General features: G+C 46.0%; 1 protein-coding gene across 1 annotated transcript in view; it reads left to right on the forward strand.

Annotated features, from left to right (window-relative positions):
- LOC135533586 (unconventional myosin-IXAa-like) overlaps positions 1–16,960 on the forward strand; it is a gene marked incomplete at its 3' end in the record, with an annotated part of 62,747 nt that overhangs the window by 19,233 nt on the left and 26,554 nt on the right. Inside the window, exons 6-11 of the mRNA XM_064960874.1 lie at positions 4,392–4,482; positions 4,814–4,935; positions 6,870–7,011; positions 8,089–8,284; positions 12,109–12,228; positions 14,478–14,553. Coding sequence (XP_064816946.1) covers positions 4,392–4,482; positions 4,814–4,935; positions 6,870–7,011; positions 8,089–8,284; positions 12,109–12,228; positions 14,478–14,553 — 747 coding nt within the window. The remainder of the gene's footprint in view (positions 1–4,391; positions 4,483–4,813; positions 4,936–6,869; positions 7,012–8,088; positions 8,285–12,108; positions 12,229–14,477; positions 14,554–16,960) is intronic.

Here is a 16,960-nt window from a genome sequence, read left to right on the forward strand (position 1 = left end):
AATACTCTGGTATAGTTCTGAACTGTTAGAGATCAATCAAGACAATACTCTGGTATAGTTCTGAACTGTTAGCGCTCAATCAAGAATACTCTGGTATACAGTACCAGTCAAAAGTTTGGACACACCTACTCATTCAAGGGTTTTTCTTTATTTTTACTATTTTCTACATTGTAGAATAATACTAAAGACATCAAAACTATGAAATAACACATGTGGAATCATATAGTAACCCAAAAGTGTTAAACAAATCAAAATATATTCTATATTTGAGATTCTTCAAAGTAGCCACCCTTTGCCTTGATGACAGCTTTGCTCACTCTTGGCATTGGTCTTGACTAATTATTCTACAATGTAGAAAATAATAAAGATAAAGAAAAACCCTGGAATGAGTAGGTGTGTCCAAACTTTAGACTGGCACTGTAGTTCTGAACTGAAGTGAACAAGACAATACTCTGGTATAGTTCTGAACTCAATACTCATAAGAATGTACTAAAGCAACCACGTGCTGCTTGTCATAAGCAGGCAGACATTTTTCTGGTGGTTGTGAATGTCCTTATCCCCTACCGTTTCTGGTGGTTGTAAATGTCCTTATCCACTACCGTTTCTGGTGGTTATAAATGTCTTTATCCACTACCGTTTCTGGTGGTTGTAAATGTCCTTATCCACTACCGTTTCTGGTGGTTGTAAATGTCCTTATCCACTACCGTTTCTGGTGGTTGTAAATGTCCTTATCCACTACCGTTTCTGGTGGTTGTAAATGTCCTTATCCACTACCGTTTCTGGTGGTTGTAAATGTCCTTATCCACTACCGTTTCTGGTGGTTGTAAATGTCCTTATCCACTACCGTTTCTGGTGGTTGTAAATGTCATTATCCACTACCGTTTCTGGTGGTTGTAAATGTCCTTATCCACTACCGTTTCTGGTGGTTGTAAATGTCCTTATCTACTACCGTTTATGGTGGTCATGTGCTTATCTGCTACCTTTAGAAAATAAATATTTTGATCTTATAAATGCAAATTCTTTAAAAAAAAATTGAGACATCCCAGGCATGCACATTCTCGTAGAGGCTTTGCTATAAGAGAGAGGTGTGTGTGCGTGTGCGTGGCCTGAATTCCTCCAGAGAGCGGGTGGAGTGCGTCATTCAGCAGGCTGCAGCGTCTCACTCCCCAGTGACTGTCATATCAGCTAATAACTCCACACTCTAAGTGTTGGCAAACCATCAGATGTCTAAACCACTGCTGGCAACATAGAGCAGGACTGTCATTAGAGCAGTGTTTATGGTCCATTCACACTCAATGAACAGCATGGTGGCCTACTGTACACAGCCAGCTAGTATGGTGGTCTACTGTACTGTACACAGCCAGCTAGCAGGGTCAACAGTCTTCATGCTGCTATTAGCTAACCACTATCGTGTTGATCATCTTGCCTCGTGTTGTTACGCTGTGCTGAAGTTGATGTTTATACTGTAAACACAGCATGGGCCTTGATGGTTTTACTGACTGAACTGGGGCTGATTGAAGTCATAGTCTATAAAGCACCAACTTGCCCTCAAAGTCCATGATAATGATTGACTAGAAAATGTCTCCATATTGTATGATCCTGTAAGTCCCACTAAAAGGCTCTCTGTGCAGACAGGCATGTTCAAACCCTGTTAGAATGAGAACACACCAGCCCATCATCAATGTGTGACCGTGTTGACATCCAAGAATCGGGCTGTGAATGTGACCTGCTTGAGTAGCACAAGGATCATCGATTCTAATGCTTGACCTTTTCCAAGCACTCACCGTCGTTCTCCAGGCATGTTTTGCCCAGTGCTTTACTTGACAGGAAGGTCCCATTTGGAGACGTCCAAGTCCTCTGGTTAACAGAAAATAAGGACTGGGTTATGTACCATGGTTTGGAGGCAGGGTCAGCCACGGTGTAGAACCGTTCTAGCATTGTTCAAGGGCTCGACATCAGCAGATGGCAGGTTATTTGTGCTCATGGGAAATTGAATAAAGCAGGGGATTTATTTGCATATCTGGATTGTATTGTTGTGATAGCGTGACTGACCTGCACATCTAGTTGTAGGAAACCAAAGAGATGAGAGGCTGCATTGTGAAGGCCTAGTGATGGCCCTAATAGATGACAGATCAACATGGAGACAATATCAAGGTGGCATCAAGGAGATTTTTTCCCCCCATAAGTATTCTGTCTAAAGAGATATTCAGCTAGCCTGTATTTGCATTTGCCAAGTCCTTTGAATATTGTTGGACTGAGCCGTTTCCTTTGTGTTGGGTAACTCTGACAGTGCGAGGGGAGGTGCTAGTTGCCCCTCAATGAAAGGAAATGTGTGTGTGTGTGTGCGTTGGAACAAGAGACGGGGGGGACAAAGTGTCCAGACGTCAAGTTGGCTCATCTCCAGCTACATCTGGCAGGCATGACATCACCATCATAAATCACTACACACTGAAGGGATTCTTGGAATCGTAAGACACATCACACACTTGTGTGTGTACACACACACACACACACACACACACACACACACATGAGCGCTCATTATAAATTTAATGGTATGTGGTTTGGTATGTGTTTTTACCATTTTATAGAGATCTTGTAAATGTAATTTTCTGTTTTTTCCATGTGCTACCAGGGTTCATTCAGGTTGTTGGATAGATCTAGGCTCACTGAAGGAGACGTGATGGAGTCAGGAGAGGGAAGCAGAATAGAGATGGAGGTTAACAGACAAACATAGCAGATGCTGTATGCACTATGCCATTCAGTTACACATCAGCCTGAGCCTACCATATGGGAAATATCCACAACAACATTTTATAGGACCTTGTTCAGTGTTTGTGGTGTAAACACAATACATATATATGGTCCCTTTTTAGGCACAGATCTAGGATCAGCTCCCCTTTCCCAAAGTCTAACCATGAACACTGTCAGTACAATGTTCATGGCTGGCTAATATGAACATGTTTGTTAAGCATTGAAGGACTGGGCCGTTGGTTCATTCCATTCTTCTGCAGACTGGGATCATAAAGCACCGTGTGAGGTTATTGTTTCTGTGCCCATGCTGCCACCAATGAGGTTGGTTCTGGTATTTCCCCGTCGTTATTTGCGAGGGCAGAGGGATAACAGATTGACTGGTTTGTTCAGCTGACTGTGTGTGTTTTGGCTAATAGAGAGGAGGGGAAAGGAGGCTCCATTGATTTGATGAAACTCTCACTGGGATTATAGCCCTTTATCGCTCCGTTCTTTTCCCCAGCGAGTCAAGGAAACAACGTGCAGTAGGGGAGAAACACTGCAAAATGCTAAGAATGCTTTTCATATTATTAAACCGCAAAGTGGTCCAGGCTGGCACAGCACAGCACGGTGGTCCAGGCTGGCACAGCACAGCACGGTGGTCCAGGCAGGCACAGCACAGCACAGGGAAGGGTTGTGCTGTGTTCTAGCCTAACAGGGAAAGACACTACTACTGGAACACTGTTGTTTTGTTTGTTCAGGCCCAGTATCGACACTACTACTGGAACACTGTTGTTTTGTTTGTTCAGGCCCAGTATCGACACTACTACTGGAACACTGTTGTTTTGTTTGTTCAGGCCCAGTATCGACACTACTACTGGAACACTGTTGTTTTGTTTGTTCAGGCCCAGTATCGAAACTACTACTGGAACACTGTTGTTTTGTTTGTTCAGGCCCAGTATCGACACTACTACTGGAACACTGTTGTTTTGTTTGTTCAGGCCCAGTATCGACACTACTACTGGAACACTGTTGTTTTGTTTGTTCAGGCCCAGTATCGAAACCACTACTGGAACACTGTGGTTTTGTTTGTTCAGGCCCAGTATCGAAACTACTACTGGAACACTGTTGTTTTGTTTGTTCAGGCCCAGTATCGACACTACTACTGGAACACTGTTGTTTTGTTTGTTCAGGCCCAGTATCGACACTACTACTGGAACACTGCTACTAGCATTCCACCTATTCCACTCCAGCCATTACCAAGAGCTCGTCCTCCCCAATTAAGGTGGGACCAACCTCCAGTGCCAAGAGTGAAGAAACACAGTTAGAGTACAGGCCACAATCTTGTTTTAGCTGTCCTTGGGATGAAATGTGTGATGTAGGCTGTGAATGACGGTTGTGTGATTGATGTTTGTCAGGACTATCCCCTGTTCCACTATCATATGCATAGTGTTCTGCCTCTGCAGTTATGGCAGACAACCCAAACCTCTGTAGAACTTAGACAGCATAGAAGAGGGATGTCCCATACAATGTTATGGGGCTCAGTGGTATTTAGTACGAGTTGGTAAGATTCTTAACTAGGACCAAACCCTTGAGTGTTGAACCATAGCATTGTGAGGTCACATCTTCATGTTTCTATTTGTTCATCCCGGAAACCCTAGACCCAGTCCAATTCCCACACCGCCCCAACAGATGACGCGTTCTCTGTTGCACTCCACACTGCCCTTTCCCACCTGGACAAAAGGAACACATGTGAGAATGCTGTTCATTGACTACAGCTCAGTGTTCAATTAATCCATCAAATGGCCACCTGGACTATTTGTATTGACCCCCCCCCCCCCTTGTTTATTATCTATGCATAGTCATTTTACGCCTACCTACATGTTCAAATGACCTCGACTAACATGTACCCCCGCACATTGACTCGGTACCCCTGTATATAGCCTTATTATTTTCATTTTACTTGATTAAAAAAATATGTTTTCTTAACTGCATTGTTGGTTAAGTGCTTTTAAGTACGCATTTCACGGTAACCTGTTGTTTTCCGCACATGTGACAAATAACATTTTATTTGATGGTATAGGAGGAGTACAGGGCGGAGGGCATCAGCTGGCACAACATTGACTACATCGACAACACAGGCTGCATCAACCTCATCAGTAAGAAGCCCACTGCGCTGCTCCACCTGCTGGATGAGGAGTCCAAGTGAGTCGATTAGACCTCTCTCTCTCTCGCTCTCTGTCAGACCTGGGTCAAAATACGACCAGTGATTCCGCTCCGTAAGACTGACTAGGTGATGTTATAGTGGAGAACAATGATACTCTGTAATGGGAGATATTCAGGTCGCATCATAATGCAGACTCTATGAAGTCTTAAAATATACATAACCTGATATCCTAACAGTCCTTGTCTGATGACAGACCATTTTAATAAGCATATTTGAATTCATTCATAAGCATGGCTGAAATTTGACATTTTGTTTCAGTACGACATCCTGGTAATTCCCTCTCCATGTGCTGTAACTAAATGGTCTGCTTCTTCCTGATCTGGACACTGACACACTGAATTCCTCCCACTTGAAATAGCTGGAAATCGAGTCCCTGGCGCTCTGTATTTTTCATAGCTCAAGTTCCCCTTAGCCTCCCCCTGTCCCACTCTTCCTGTCCTCTTCCTGTAAGCTGTTGGTTTACTGTGAACGTTTCTGGCAGGGGACTGCTGTGCAGCGTCTCTAAAGGCATGAGAGAAAGCAGGAGTTTATCGTCCTCCTCTGGACAACCACATTCTCCCTATGGGGAGAGTTTGACTCTTAGGTGTAAATCTAAGATCAGCTCACCCTCCATTAATCCTTGCCTTAGCCATTATCGGGGGAAATATAAAACTGACCTTACGTCAGTGTTCAAGGGTGACTCCATTCTATGGATGTTGGAACCACCCGTAAGTCTTTGTGCTCCTGTATAATCAGAATCATTATTTAATAGGGACCAGAAGAGGGGAGCGGAATGAATAGGTGTCTGTCGGTGTTCCTGCTTGTGTCTCTGTGTTCCTGCTTGTGTCGCTGTGTTCCTGCTTGTGTCGCTGTCTTCCTGCTTGTGTCGCTGTGTTCCTGCTTGTGTCGCTGTGTTCCTGCTTGTGTCTCTGTGTTCCTGCTTGTGTCGCTGTGTTCCTGCTTGTGTCGCTGTGTTCCTGCTTGTGTCGCTGTGTTCCTGCTTGTGTCGCTGTGTTCCTGCTTGTGTCGCTGTGTTCCTGCTTGTGTCGCTGTGTTTCTGCTTGTGTCTCTGTGTTCCTGCGTGTGTCTCTGTGTTCCTGCGTGTGTCTCTGTGTTCCTGCGTGTGTCTCTGTGTTCCTGCGCGTGTCTCTGTGTTCCTGCGCGTGTCTCTGTGTTCCTGCGCGTGTCTCTGTGATCCTGCGTGTGCGTGTCTCTGTGTTCCTGCGCGTGTCTCTGTGTTCCTGCGCGTGTCTCTGTGTTCCTGCGCGTGTCTCTGTGTTCCTGCGCGTGTCTCTGTGTTCCTGCGCGTGTCTCTGTGTTCCTGCGCGTGTCTCTGTGTTCCTGCGCGTGTCTCTGTGTTCCTGCGCGTGTCTCTGTGTTCCTGCGCGTGTCTCTGTGTTCCTGCGCGTGTCTCTATGTTCCTGCGCGTGTCTCTATGTTCCTGCGCGTGTCTCTGTGTTCCTGCGCGTGTCTCTGTGTTCCTGCGCGTGTCTCTGTGTTCCTGCGCGTGTCTCTGTGTTCCTGCGCGTGTCTCTGTGTTCCTGCGTGTGTCTCTGTGTTCCTGCGTATGTGTCTCTGTGTTCCTGCGCGTGTCTCTGTGTTTCTCTATAACCCAGACCTCAGACTTGGCGTGTCTCTGTGTTCCTGCGTGTGTCTCTGTGTTCTGCGTGTGTCTCTGCTCGTGTTTCTGCGTGTGTCTCTGCTCGTGTTTCTGCGTGTGTCTCTGCTCGTGTTTCTGCGTGTGTCTCTGCTCGTGTTTCTGCGTGTGTCTCTGCTCGTGTCTCTGCTCGTGTCTCTGCTCGTGTCTCTGCTCGTGTTTCTGCTCGTGTCTCTGCTCGTGTTCCTGCATGTGTCTCTGTGTTCCTGCATGTGTATGCATTATGATCCTCCCTGAGACATGATGACACCAACCCCCCTGCCGTCCTTGTCCCAGCTTCCCCCAGGCCTCTAACCAGACTCTGCTGGACAAGTTCAAGCGGCAGCATGAGGGCAACGGCTACATTGAGTTCCCCGCCGTCATGGAGCCCGCCTTCATCATCCGCCACTACGCCGGCAAGGTCAAATACGGGGTCAAGGTCAGTGTCTGACTGTCTGGGTCAACAAGAGCTTCATGTGTGTGTCATAGCGTCCTAGCTTAAATCTATCCATTGAGTGGAATAGAAATGTCTGTAGGACAAACTACTGTTTACTCTGGCAGGTATACTCCTGGAAAGGACCATGTGAAAAGAGAACATCAGAGCCAGCATGGTTCAGGTTAGCACGGCAGTGTTAAGGATATAGGGGTTACCTCAGTGTGTGGGGGGGGGGGGGTGTAATTCAAGTCAGGCAATATGTTTCATGCATTTGGTCATACAGTATGCTGTAGCTGGCAGGCACACACACACACACACACACACACAGTAATGGGCTGTGAAGACTTACACATACCTGTACAGGATGATTTGTTAATCACTCTCCTATAACCCAGACCTCAGACTTGGCAACCAGGAATATGTCACACATTGTGCAGGTCTGGGCAGTCGTGTTTCGCTCAACTGGTTTCTGTGTCGTCTCCTGCGAACTACAAACGCTTCATTCTCTCTTGCACTCATTCAACCTGTTCATTTCCATGGGATTTACTATTGTTGTGTTTGGATGGAACAGAGTCCAAGTAACATTTCACAGCTTGGTTGGAACCACATTGGCAATATATGAGGGATCAATCAATATAATTACCCTGCGGAGAGTTTCATTAAGAAAGGTTTTAATTAGTGGTGTTGCAATCCAGTTCAAACCGAGTCCATCCTCTATGACAGGGCTTCTTTAGGGACATGGTTTTGGAAACCTCAGGAGTTCAGCCATACAAGAAGCTGCCTACCTGTTCCAATGAAAGTCTCAGGTTCCTGGGTCCTTTTCCCCTAGAGAGGAAATTAAAAAGCTGAAAGGTGAATTGAAGCTGAGCTTATGTGTACGTTAAACTGAGGGTGAACTGAGTGCAATGCTTAGCTATTCTCTCGCTCTTTCTCTCTCATGCACCCATACTCTCCCTTTCTCTGTCTCTCTCTCTCACAAAAATACACTCTCTCCCTTGTTCTCCCTCTCTTTCTCTTGCTCTCACTCACACTCTTTTTTTTATCTCTGTCTCTCTATCACACTCACGTATCCCCACCCAGGACTTCCGGGAGAAGAATACGGACCATATGCGTCCGGACATCGTGGCCCTACTGAAGAGCAGCAAAAACGCCTTCGTCTGTGGCCTGATGGGCATCGACCCCCCAGCCACCTTCCGCTGGGCTGTCCTCAGAGCCTTCTTCAGAGCCATGGTGGCTTTCAGGGAGTCTGGGAAGAGACACGTACACAGGAAGACTGGTGAGTGTGCTGCACACTGAGTCCTTTTCCCCCGTTAGGTTCCTGGGTCCTTTTCACCCGTTAGGCTCCTGGGTCCTTTTCCCCCTTTAGGCTCCTGGGTCCTTTTCCCCCGTTAGGCTCCTGGGTCCTTTTCCCCCCTTTAGGTTCCTGGGTCCTTTTCCCCCCTTTAGGTTCCTGGGTCCTTTTCCCCCCTTTAGGCTCCTGGGTCCTTTTCCCCCTTTAGGCTCCTGGGTCCTTTTCCCCTTTAGGCTCCTGGGTCCTTTCCCCCTTTAGGCTCCTGGGTCCTTTTCCCCCTTTAGGTTCCTAGGCTCCTGGGTCCTTTTCCCCCGTTAGGCTCCTGGGTCCTTTTTCCCCCTTTAGGCTCCTGGGTCCTTTTCCCCCTTTAGGCTCCTGGGTCCTTTTTCCCCCTTTAGGCTCCTGGGTCCTTTTTCCCCCTTTAGGCTCCTGGGTCCTTTTTCCCCCTTTAGGCTCCTTTTTAAAGGGAAATGTATATATATTTGTTACTTCATCCTCTCCAGCACTACCCAAACGTCAACATATGTGAATATTGCACGTTTCCCCTCCTCTCAAGGACATTTTTTTTGAGGGAGAAATGATGCACATCATTGCTGTGCATCATCGGATTTTAACCAGTTATGAGTAGGCATTGCCTACTAATTGGTTTGTTATTTTTAATCAAGCCTTCGTAGACAATTAGTAAGCAATTAGAAGGAAATGCCTACTCATAATTGGTTAAAATGATGCACGCCAATGATGTCATTGGAGAAAAAAAAATATTGCTACATTTTTTACTACAAAAAACATAAACGCATCATTTTCACACGTGGTGCTGTAGATGATGAAGTTGAAACATTATGAAATGTCCCTTTAATTCAAGTACACCAGTCATAAGGCATACAGAAGTTATGGAGCTGTAAATTATGAGGCGTGTGTCTGTGCGTGTGGACCCCAGTGCAGCCAGGGCACATGCTGTGTCCCATACACCCCTCTGTTTGTATACTGTAGTGTGTGTGCCTAGTGCTGGTAGTACTGTCCTGCATTCAGTAGCTAGCTCTGCTAGCTTCCACTCTATATGACTGCCTTCTGTCCCTCAACCCTTTAGTCTACAGTGGTGCCTTCTGTCCCTCAACTCTATAGTCTACAGTGGTGCCTTCTGTCCCTCAACCCTTTAGTCTACAGTGGTGCCTTCTGTCCCTCAACTCTATAGTCTACAGTGGTGCCTTCTGTCCCTCAACCCTTTAGTCTACAGTGGTGCCTTCTGTCCCGAAACCCTTTAGTCTACAGTGGTGCCTTCTGTCCCTCAACTCTATAGTCTACAGTGGTGCCTTCTGTCCCTCAACTCTATAGTCTACAGTGGTGCCTTCTGTCCCTCAACCCTTTACTCTACAGTGGTGCCTTCTGTCCCTCAACGCTTTACTCTACAGTGGTGCCTTCTGTCCCTCAACCCTTTAGTCTACAGTGGTGCCTTCTGTCCCTCAACTCTATAGTCTACAGTGGTGCCTTCTGTCCCTCAACCCTTTACTCTACAGTGGTGCCTTCTGTCCCTCAACGCTTTACTCTACAGTGGTGCCTTCTGTCCCTCAACCCATTAGTCTACAGTGGTGCCTTCTGTCCCTCAACGCTTTACTCTACAGTGGTGCCTTCTGTCCCTCAACCCATTAGTCTACAGTGGTGCCTTCTGTCCCTCAACCCTTTACTCTACAGTGGTGCCTTCTGTCCCTCAACCCTTTACTCTACAGTGGTGCCTTCTGTCCCTCAACCCTTTAGTCTACAGTGGTGCCTTCTGTCCCTCAACCCTTTACTCTACAGTGGTGCCTTCTGTCCCTCAACCCTTTAGTCTACAGTGGTGCCTTCTGTCCCTCAACCCTTTAGTCTACAGTGGTGCCTTCTGTCCCTCAACCCTTTAGTCTACAGTGGTGCCTTCTGTCCCTCAACCCTTTAGTCTACAGTGGTGCCTTCTGTCCCTCAACCCTTTAGTCTACAGTGGTGCCTTCTGTCCCTCAACCCTTTACTCTACAGTGGTGCCTTCTGTCCCTCAACCCTTTAGTCTACAGTGGTGCCTTCTGTCCCTCAACCCTTTACTCTACAGTGGTGCCTTCTGTCCCTCAATGCTTTACTCTACAGTGGTGCCTTCTGTCCCTCAACCCTTTAGTCTACAGTGGTGCCTTCTGTCCCTCAACCCTTTAGTCTACAGTGGTGCCTTCTGTCCCTCAACCCTTTACTCTACAGTGGTGCCTTCTGTCCCTCAACCCTTTACTCTACAGTGGTGCCTTCTGTCCCTCAACCCTTTAGTCTACAGTGGTGCCTTCTGTCCCTCAACCCTTTAGTCTACAGTGGTGCCTTCTGTCCCTCAACCTTTTACTATACAGTGGTGCCTTCTGTACCGAAAACCTTTAGTCTACAGTGGTGCCTTCTGTCCCTAAACCCTTTAGTGTACAGTGGTGCCTTCTGTCCCTCAACCCTTTAGTCTACAGTGGTGCCTTCTGTCCCTCAACTCTATAGTCTACAGTGGTGCCTTCTGTCCCACAACCCTTTAGTCTACAGTGGTGCCTTCTGTCCCTCAACCCTTTACTCTACAGTGGTGCCTTCTGTCCCTCAACCCTTTACTCTACAGTGGTGCCTTCTGTCCCTCAACCCTTTAGTCTACAGTGGTGCCTTCTGTCCCTCAACCCTTTAGTCTACAGTGGTGCCTTCTGTCCCGAAACCCTTTAGTCTACAGTGGTGCCTTCTGTCCCTCAACCCTTTAGTCTACAGTGGTGCCTTCTGTCCCTCAACCCTTTAGTCTACAGTGGTGCCTTCTGTCCCTCAACCCTTTACTATACAGTGGTGCCTTCTGTACCGAAAACCTTTAGTCTACAGTAGTGCCTTCTGTCCCGAAACCCTTTAGTCTACAGTGGTGCCTTCTGTCCCTCAACCCTTTACTCTACAGTGGTGCCTTCTGTCCCTCAACCCTTTAGTCTACAGTGGTGCCTTCTGTCCCTCAACCCTTTACTATACAGTGGTGCCTTCTGTACCGAAAACCTTTAGTCTACAGTGGTGCCTTCTGTCCTTCAACCCTTTACTCTACAGTGGTGCCTTCTGTCCCTCAACCCTTTAGTCTACAGTGGTGCCTTCTGTCCTCAACCCTTTAGTCTACAGTGGTGCCTTCTGTACCTCAACCCTTTAGTCTACAGTGGTGCCTTCTGTCCCTCAACCCTTTAGTCTACAGTGGTGCTACTTCTTGTCTGCCTGCACTGAACATAGACACATTGACATTGTGATTCAGCCATATAAACTGTATACTCCTAGATAACCAAATATAGCCTTTTTGATTCCTAAACACACTTTAATTAACATAGTGTAACTTCTAGCTTCCATGCTGACAAAGCAGTAAAGACATTGATTAATTTCCCTATGAGCGTCAATACCAACTGCAGGGGCCCCATACCAATTGACAGAAATGTGTGTCAGAAAAATGACTCAATGTTCAAATTCTTTGATTACTCATTCAGAAATGCGCTCACTCCAAATGTAAATGTAACACTGTCAAAGGGGACATCACTGGTGACATCATGATCTCCTAAAGCTGACAGCGGGTGAAGGAGGGGAAATAGCCTACAGGTTAACTCTGTCACCGTTAGTCAAACTCACCCTCCTAGAACCACAACGGATCCCACCTCTGACCCCAACTGCAGTTTGAATGTAGTGTATATCCTCTCTCCTGAACGTCTGGCAGGTATCTCTCTTGTAGTCTGCTGCTCTTCATTCTTCCTGCTGTCTAATCTGTCTTTTCTCTCTTTCTTTTTTTTCTTTTTTTTTTCTTCTCTTTTGTTTTGCTTCCCAAGGGCATGATGCCGCTGCTCCCTGTGCAGTTTTGTGCAGTGTGGATAGTTTTAGCTTTCTGCATCACCCTGTGCATCAGAGAAGTTTAGAGATCCTGCAGAGGTGCAAAGAGGAGAAGTACAGTAAGACTGCATTTCCCACAATAACCCTCTCTCCTCACGTTCATGCAACTGTGAGGGGTAACCGTAGGGGTGAGGTAGACCAACAGCATCAGACCAGAGACATTTTAGTAAATAAACATTATGATGGAGTTGAATTATAGCATTCTTTAGATATCATTTTTGTGAGGGGGAACTCATTTAAAACCCCAAGATCTCTTGTTTATTCTTCATTAAAATCATGAGTTTAGTTCCACAGCATTTGTCATCCACCTGTACTGTCTAGATATTTAGTAGGTGGACCAAGAAGGCATAATGTTTCTATTCATCCTTCCATTAAATTAGATGCTTGTTGGTCTCCTCTCCCCCAATCTCTGCATGCACCTGTATGTGTCTTAACAGCCAGTCTTGCATGTGATCTAGTATGTGCCTATGCTAGTCCCCCCCCCCACACCTTCTCACTAACTCTGTGTTTGTGGGGCGACCCAGCACTGAACGGTCCTGTTAGCATGGTGACAGGCACTCTAACTTCCTGTTTAATCCAAGCTGTGGTCTGGGGCAAGACACAGTAACACCACTAGTCTCCACCACCACAGACACATGCAGTGTTGTCACCATGTTGCCCTGGTGGCCCTGGCCTGTTACCCTGCCCTGGTACCTGCTCAGGGGCGTAGATCAAGGGTCAACCCACTGGTCCACCATGTCACTAGTCTGCACCCCCCCCCCCCACAACACACACACACCTCTAAATGAAATATAGAGAACATCTAGCCTATCAGAGGGCATGGTTGTGCTATTACCATATTGTTTGTTTATGCTTATCCTGTTACCATATTTCAATCATCTCAGATCTACTTGAAGTGCCCACAGGTAGGGTCTAGGGGCCGATCTGGACGGGTAGGGTCTAGGGGCCGGTCTGGACGGGTAGGGTCTAGGGGCCGATCTGGACGGGTAGGGTGTCCATGTAAGGGATGGGGGGTGTGGGATGGAGGCGTTTCCGTCCCTCCATCTCACCCTCATGTAAATCTAACTAACCTATTCACACACAAACCAATAATATCATTCAATTGTTCTAGAAAAAATAACACATTCTTCAGGGTTTTTCAATAATATCCCTCTTCAAGTGTTCTAAAAAAATACACAAGGTTGTTCAACATCAAGTCCACACCAAGCACAGTTTTTAAGAGCTTGTAGCCAACTGTATTTTCTTCTCTTTACCCTTCAACAGCGCCGGATATAGCAGAACATACTGATGATACTGAAAACCAAATGGCCTACAGCCTTCAACCAGTCTGAAATGAATCGCTAGAATGTAGTTCACTTCAAATCACTTTCTCAGTGATGGGATGCTTTCTAGGATGCTCTGTTTTCTCTCACTGTGTGTGATTGGCAGAGGTTTCACCACTTGAAGATGGAATGTTGGTGTATGGATTACATCTCCTCTGCCAACGGTCATAAGCCAATCAGATTGAGGGAAAACGCACAGCTGCCAAAAACACAGCCGTCACAGTTATTGAAAAATGCTTTCCTGACAAAACCGGTTTGTTTTCGCCCATTGGAGGCCAACAATATCTCACTCAAATAGGTGCCTCTGAATTGAGTGTATGTATATTTTGACTTCAGAGCTACAATGGTTCATTTAAACATGATCCAGAAGCACCCATTGTTCTTTTAAATGCAACAGTTCAGCTCAATTATATTTGGCATGTTTGGATATTTGACCACAAAGTCATAGATTCTCCCCTCATGTATATCGTCATGCAATTCTTCATAGAATACCATCTTCTGAGAAAATAGATGTTTCTTGGAATATCAGGATGAATCATGGGTTTATATAAACATTTGGTTTTTGGGGAGTTAGAATCGTGGTTCTTAGTGTTGGACCTTCCCAATTATCAAAGGCATGTTTCCAATAACTGTCTTTAAGTGTTTGTGAACTAAAACCTTTGTTAATCATTAGTCCAAACTAAACTGAGTAACGCTTCCAAAGTGGATCTTCCAGACTTCCATAATTCTCACAACCACGCTAACAGCCAAACTCACTGTTAACCTCCATTATTTTTAGCACTATATAACCCGATTTAAATCAGACATTTGGATACATGTAACTGTCATTATGACATCATTACAACCAGAAACAGCCCAGTTCTGTCCACTGAGTTAGAACTGGTATTGTCCTGGGGTCTAACATTGGTCTGGGTCTGGCCTGGTCCATCTTTGCGTGTCCTCTCACCTTGTTGTGTTCTCCTCCTTCCCTGTCTCTCCCGGCTCAGGTGTGGTCAGAAAGAGTCTACGAACACCGCTGTCGGACCTGCAGGGCAGCAACACGCTCAACGAGAAATCTCCACGGTAAGACCACCTGTGTACTGTACGGTGTATGCTGAGATATGTTGTAGCCTAGCGGTTAACAGCATTGGACCAATAACCAAAAGGTTGCTGGTTTGAATCCCTGGGCCGACTAGGTGAAAAATCTGTCTGTGCCCTTCTCCTGGATGTCGCTCTGGATAAGAGTGTTTGCTAAATGACTAAAATGTTGATGATTCTGTACTGGGGAGCGTCACTGCCCTGGAAACTCTGGAGTGTGTTCAGCAATGATGCTCCCCAGTACAGAAGAGGAGGTTTGTTTAATAATGACGCTCCCCAGTACAGAAGAGGGGTTGTTTAATAATGACGCTCCCCAGTACAGAAGAGGAGGGTTGTTTAATAATGACGCTCCCAGTACAGAAGAGGAGGGTTGTTTAATAATGATGCTCCCCAGTACAGAAGAGGAGGTTTGTTTAATAATGACGCTCCCCAGTACAGAAGAGGAGGGTTGTTTAATAATGACGCTCCCCAGTACAGAAGAGGAGGGTTGTTTAATAATGACGCTCCCCAGTACAGAAGAGGAGGGTTGTTTAATAATGACGCTCCCCAGTACAGAAGAGGAGGGTTGTTTAATAATGACGCTCCCCAGTACAGAAGAGGAGGGTTGTTTAATAATGACGCTCCCCAGTACAGAAGAGGAGGGTTGTTTAATAATGACGCTCCCCAGTACAGAAGAGGAGGGTTGTTTAATAATGACGCTCCCCAGTACAGAAGAGGAGGGTTGTTTAATAATGACGCTCCCCAGTACAGAAGAGGAGGGTTGTTTAATAATGACGCTCCCCAGTACAGAAGAGGAGGGTTGTTTAATAATGACGCTCCCCAGTACAGAAGAGGAGGGTTGTTTAATAATGACGCTCCCCAGTACAGAAGAGGAGGGTTGTTTAATAATGACGCTCCTTTAGTAGAGAAGAGGGGTTGTTTAATAATTAGTACAGAAGAGGAGGGTTGTTTAATAATGACGCTCCCCAGTACAGAAGAGGAGGGTTGTTTAATAATGACGCTCCCCAGTACAGAAGAGGAGGGCTGTTTAATAATGACGCTCCCCAGTACAGAAGAGGAGGGTTGTTTAATAATGATGCTCCCCAGTACAGAAGAGGAGGGTTGTTTAATAATGACGCTCCTTTAGTAGAGAAGAGGGTTGTTTAATAATAACGCTCCCCAGTACAGAAGAGGAGGGTTGTTTAATAATGACGCTCCCCAGTACAGAAGAGGAGGGTTGTTCGGCAATGGGTTGGAGAAAAATCGAACAAAGCTTTAAAATAATGATTGTGCACTGACTCGCATAACGCCTTCCGCTGCCCCCTAGAGCCCTGTACCCCTAATTAACCCCATAACTAATTAACCCCATAACATGACATTACTGCCCGCTAGATCCCCATACCCCTAATTAACCCCATATCATGACATTACTGCCCCCTAATTCCCCATACCCCATAATTAACCCCATAGCATGACATTACTGCCCCGAGAGCCCCATAGCCCCTAATTAATCCCATAGCATGATTTTACTGCCCCCTTGTGCAACATACCTTCTAAATAACCCCATAGCATGACATTACTGCCCCTAGATCCCCATACCCCCTAATTAACCCCAAATCATGACATTACTGCCCCCTAGATCCCCATACCCCTAATTAACCCCATAGCATAACATTACTGCCCCCTAATTCCCCATACCCCATAATTAACCCCATAGCATGACATTACTGCCCCAGTATACAGAAAGTGGCAAAAGACCACCCTTAGAACAGTGCTTTTGGGGGCAAGAGGGCAAGTCTTGGACTGTTACACAAGTCCTGCTAATATGATTTGGAGGAGGAGACACACAGACCCACACACCTGCACACACACACACACTCAGGGTTACTAAGTTAGTGCTAAAGCCCACATGCAGCTGTTTCCTGCATGATGTCAGGTCAGAGTTATGTGTTTCAGGAGACGAATAAATACTGGCTCTCGGTAGGTGTCTTCTCAGATGGACGCTACAGTACTGTCTGTGGTCCAGAGGGGTACTCTGAAAACAAACATATTCTGTAGCCGTTCCTCCTTGTAGCATACACAGCATTAGAGGAACATTGTTTAAAAACCTCTACAGGATCTTTGGGTCCCCCACGGGACAGTTGAGCTTACGTTGGCTAGTGCGATTAGCATGAGGTTGTTAGTAACAAGAACATTTTCCAGGACATAGACATAACTGATATTGGTAGAAAGCTTAAATTCTTGCTAATCTAACTGCACTGTCCAATTTACAGTAGCGATTACAGTAAAAGAATACCAATCTATTGTTTGAGGAGAGTGCACAGTTATGAACTTGAAAATGTATTAATAAACTGATACAAATGTTTGAACAGAAATGCAATGTTTCATTGGATCAATCTAAAACTTTGCACAT

Source organism: Oncorhynchus masou, unplaced genomic scaffold (assembly GCF_036934945.1).
Source record: "Oncorhynchus masou masou isolate Uvic2021 unplaced genomic scaffold, UVic_Omas_1.1 unplaced_scaffold_2478, whole genome shotgun sequence".
NCBI lineage: Eukaryota > Metazoa > Chordata > Actinopteri > Salmoniformes > Salmonidae > Oncorhynchus > Oncorhynchus masou.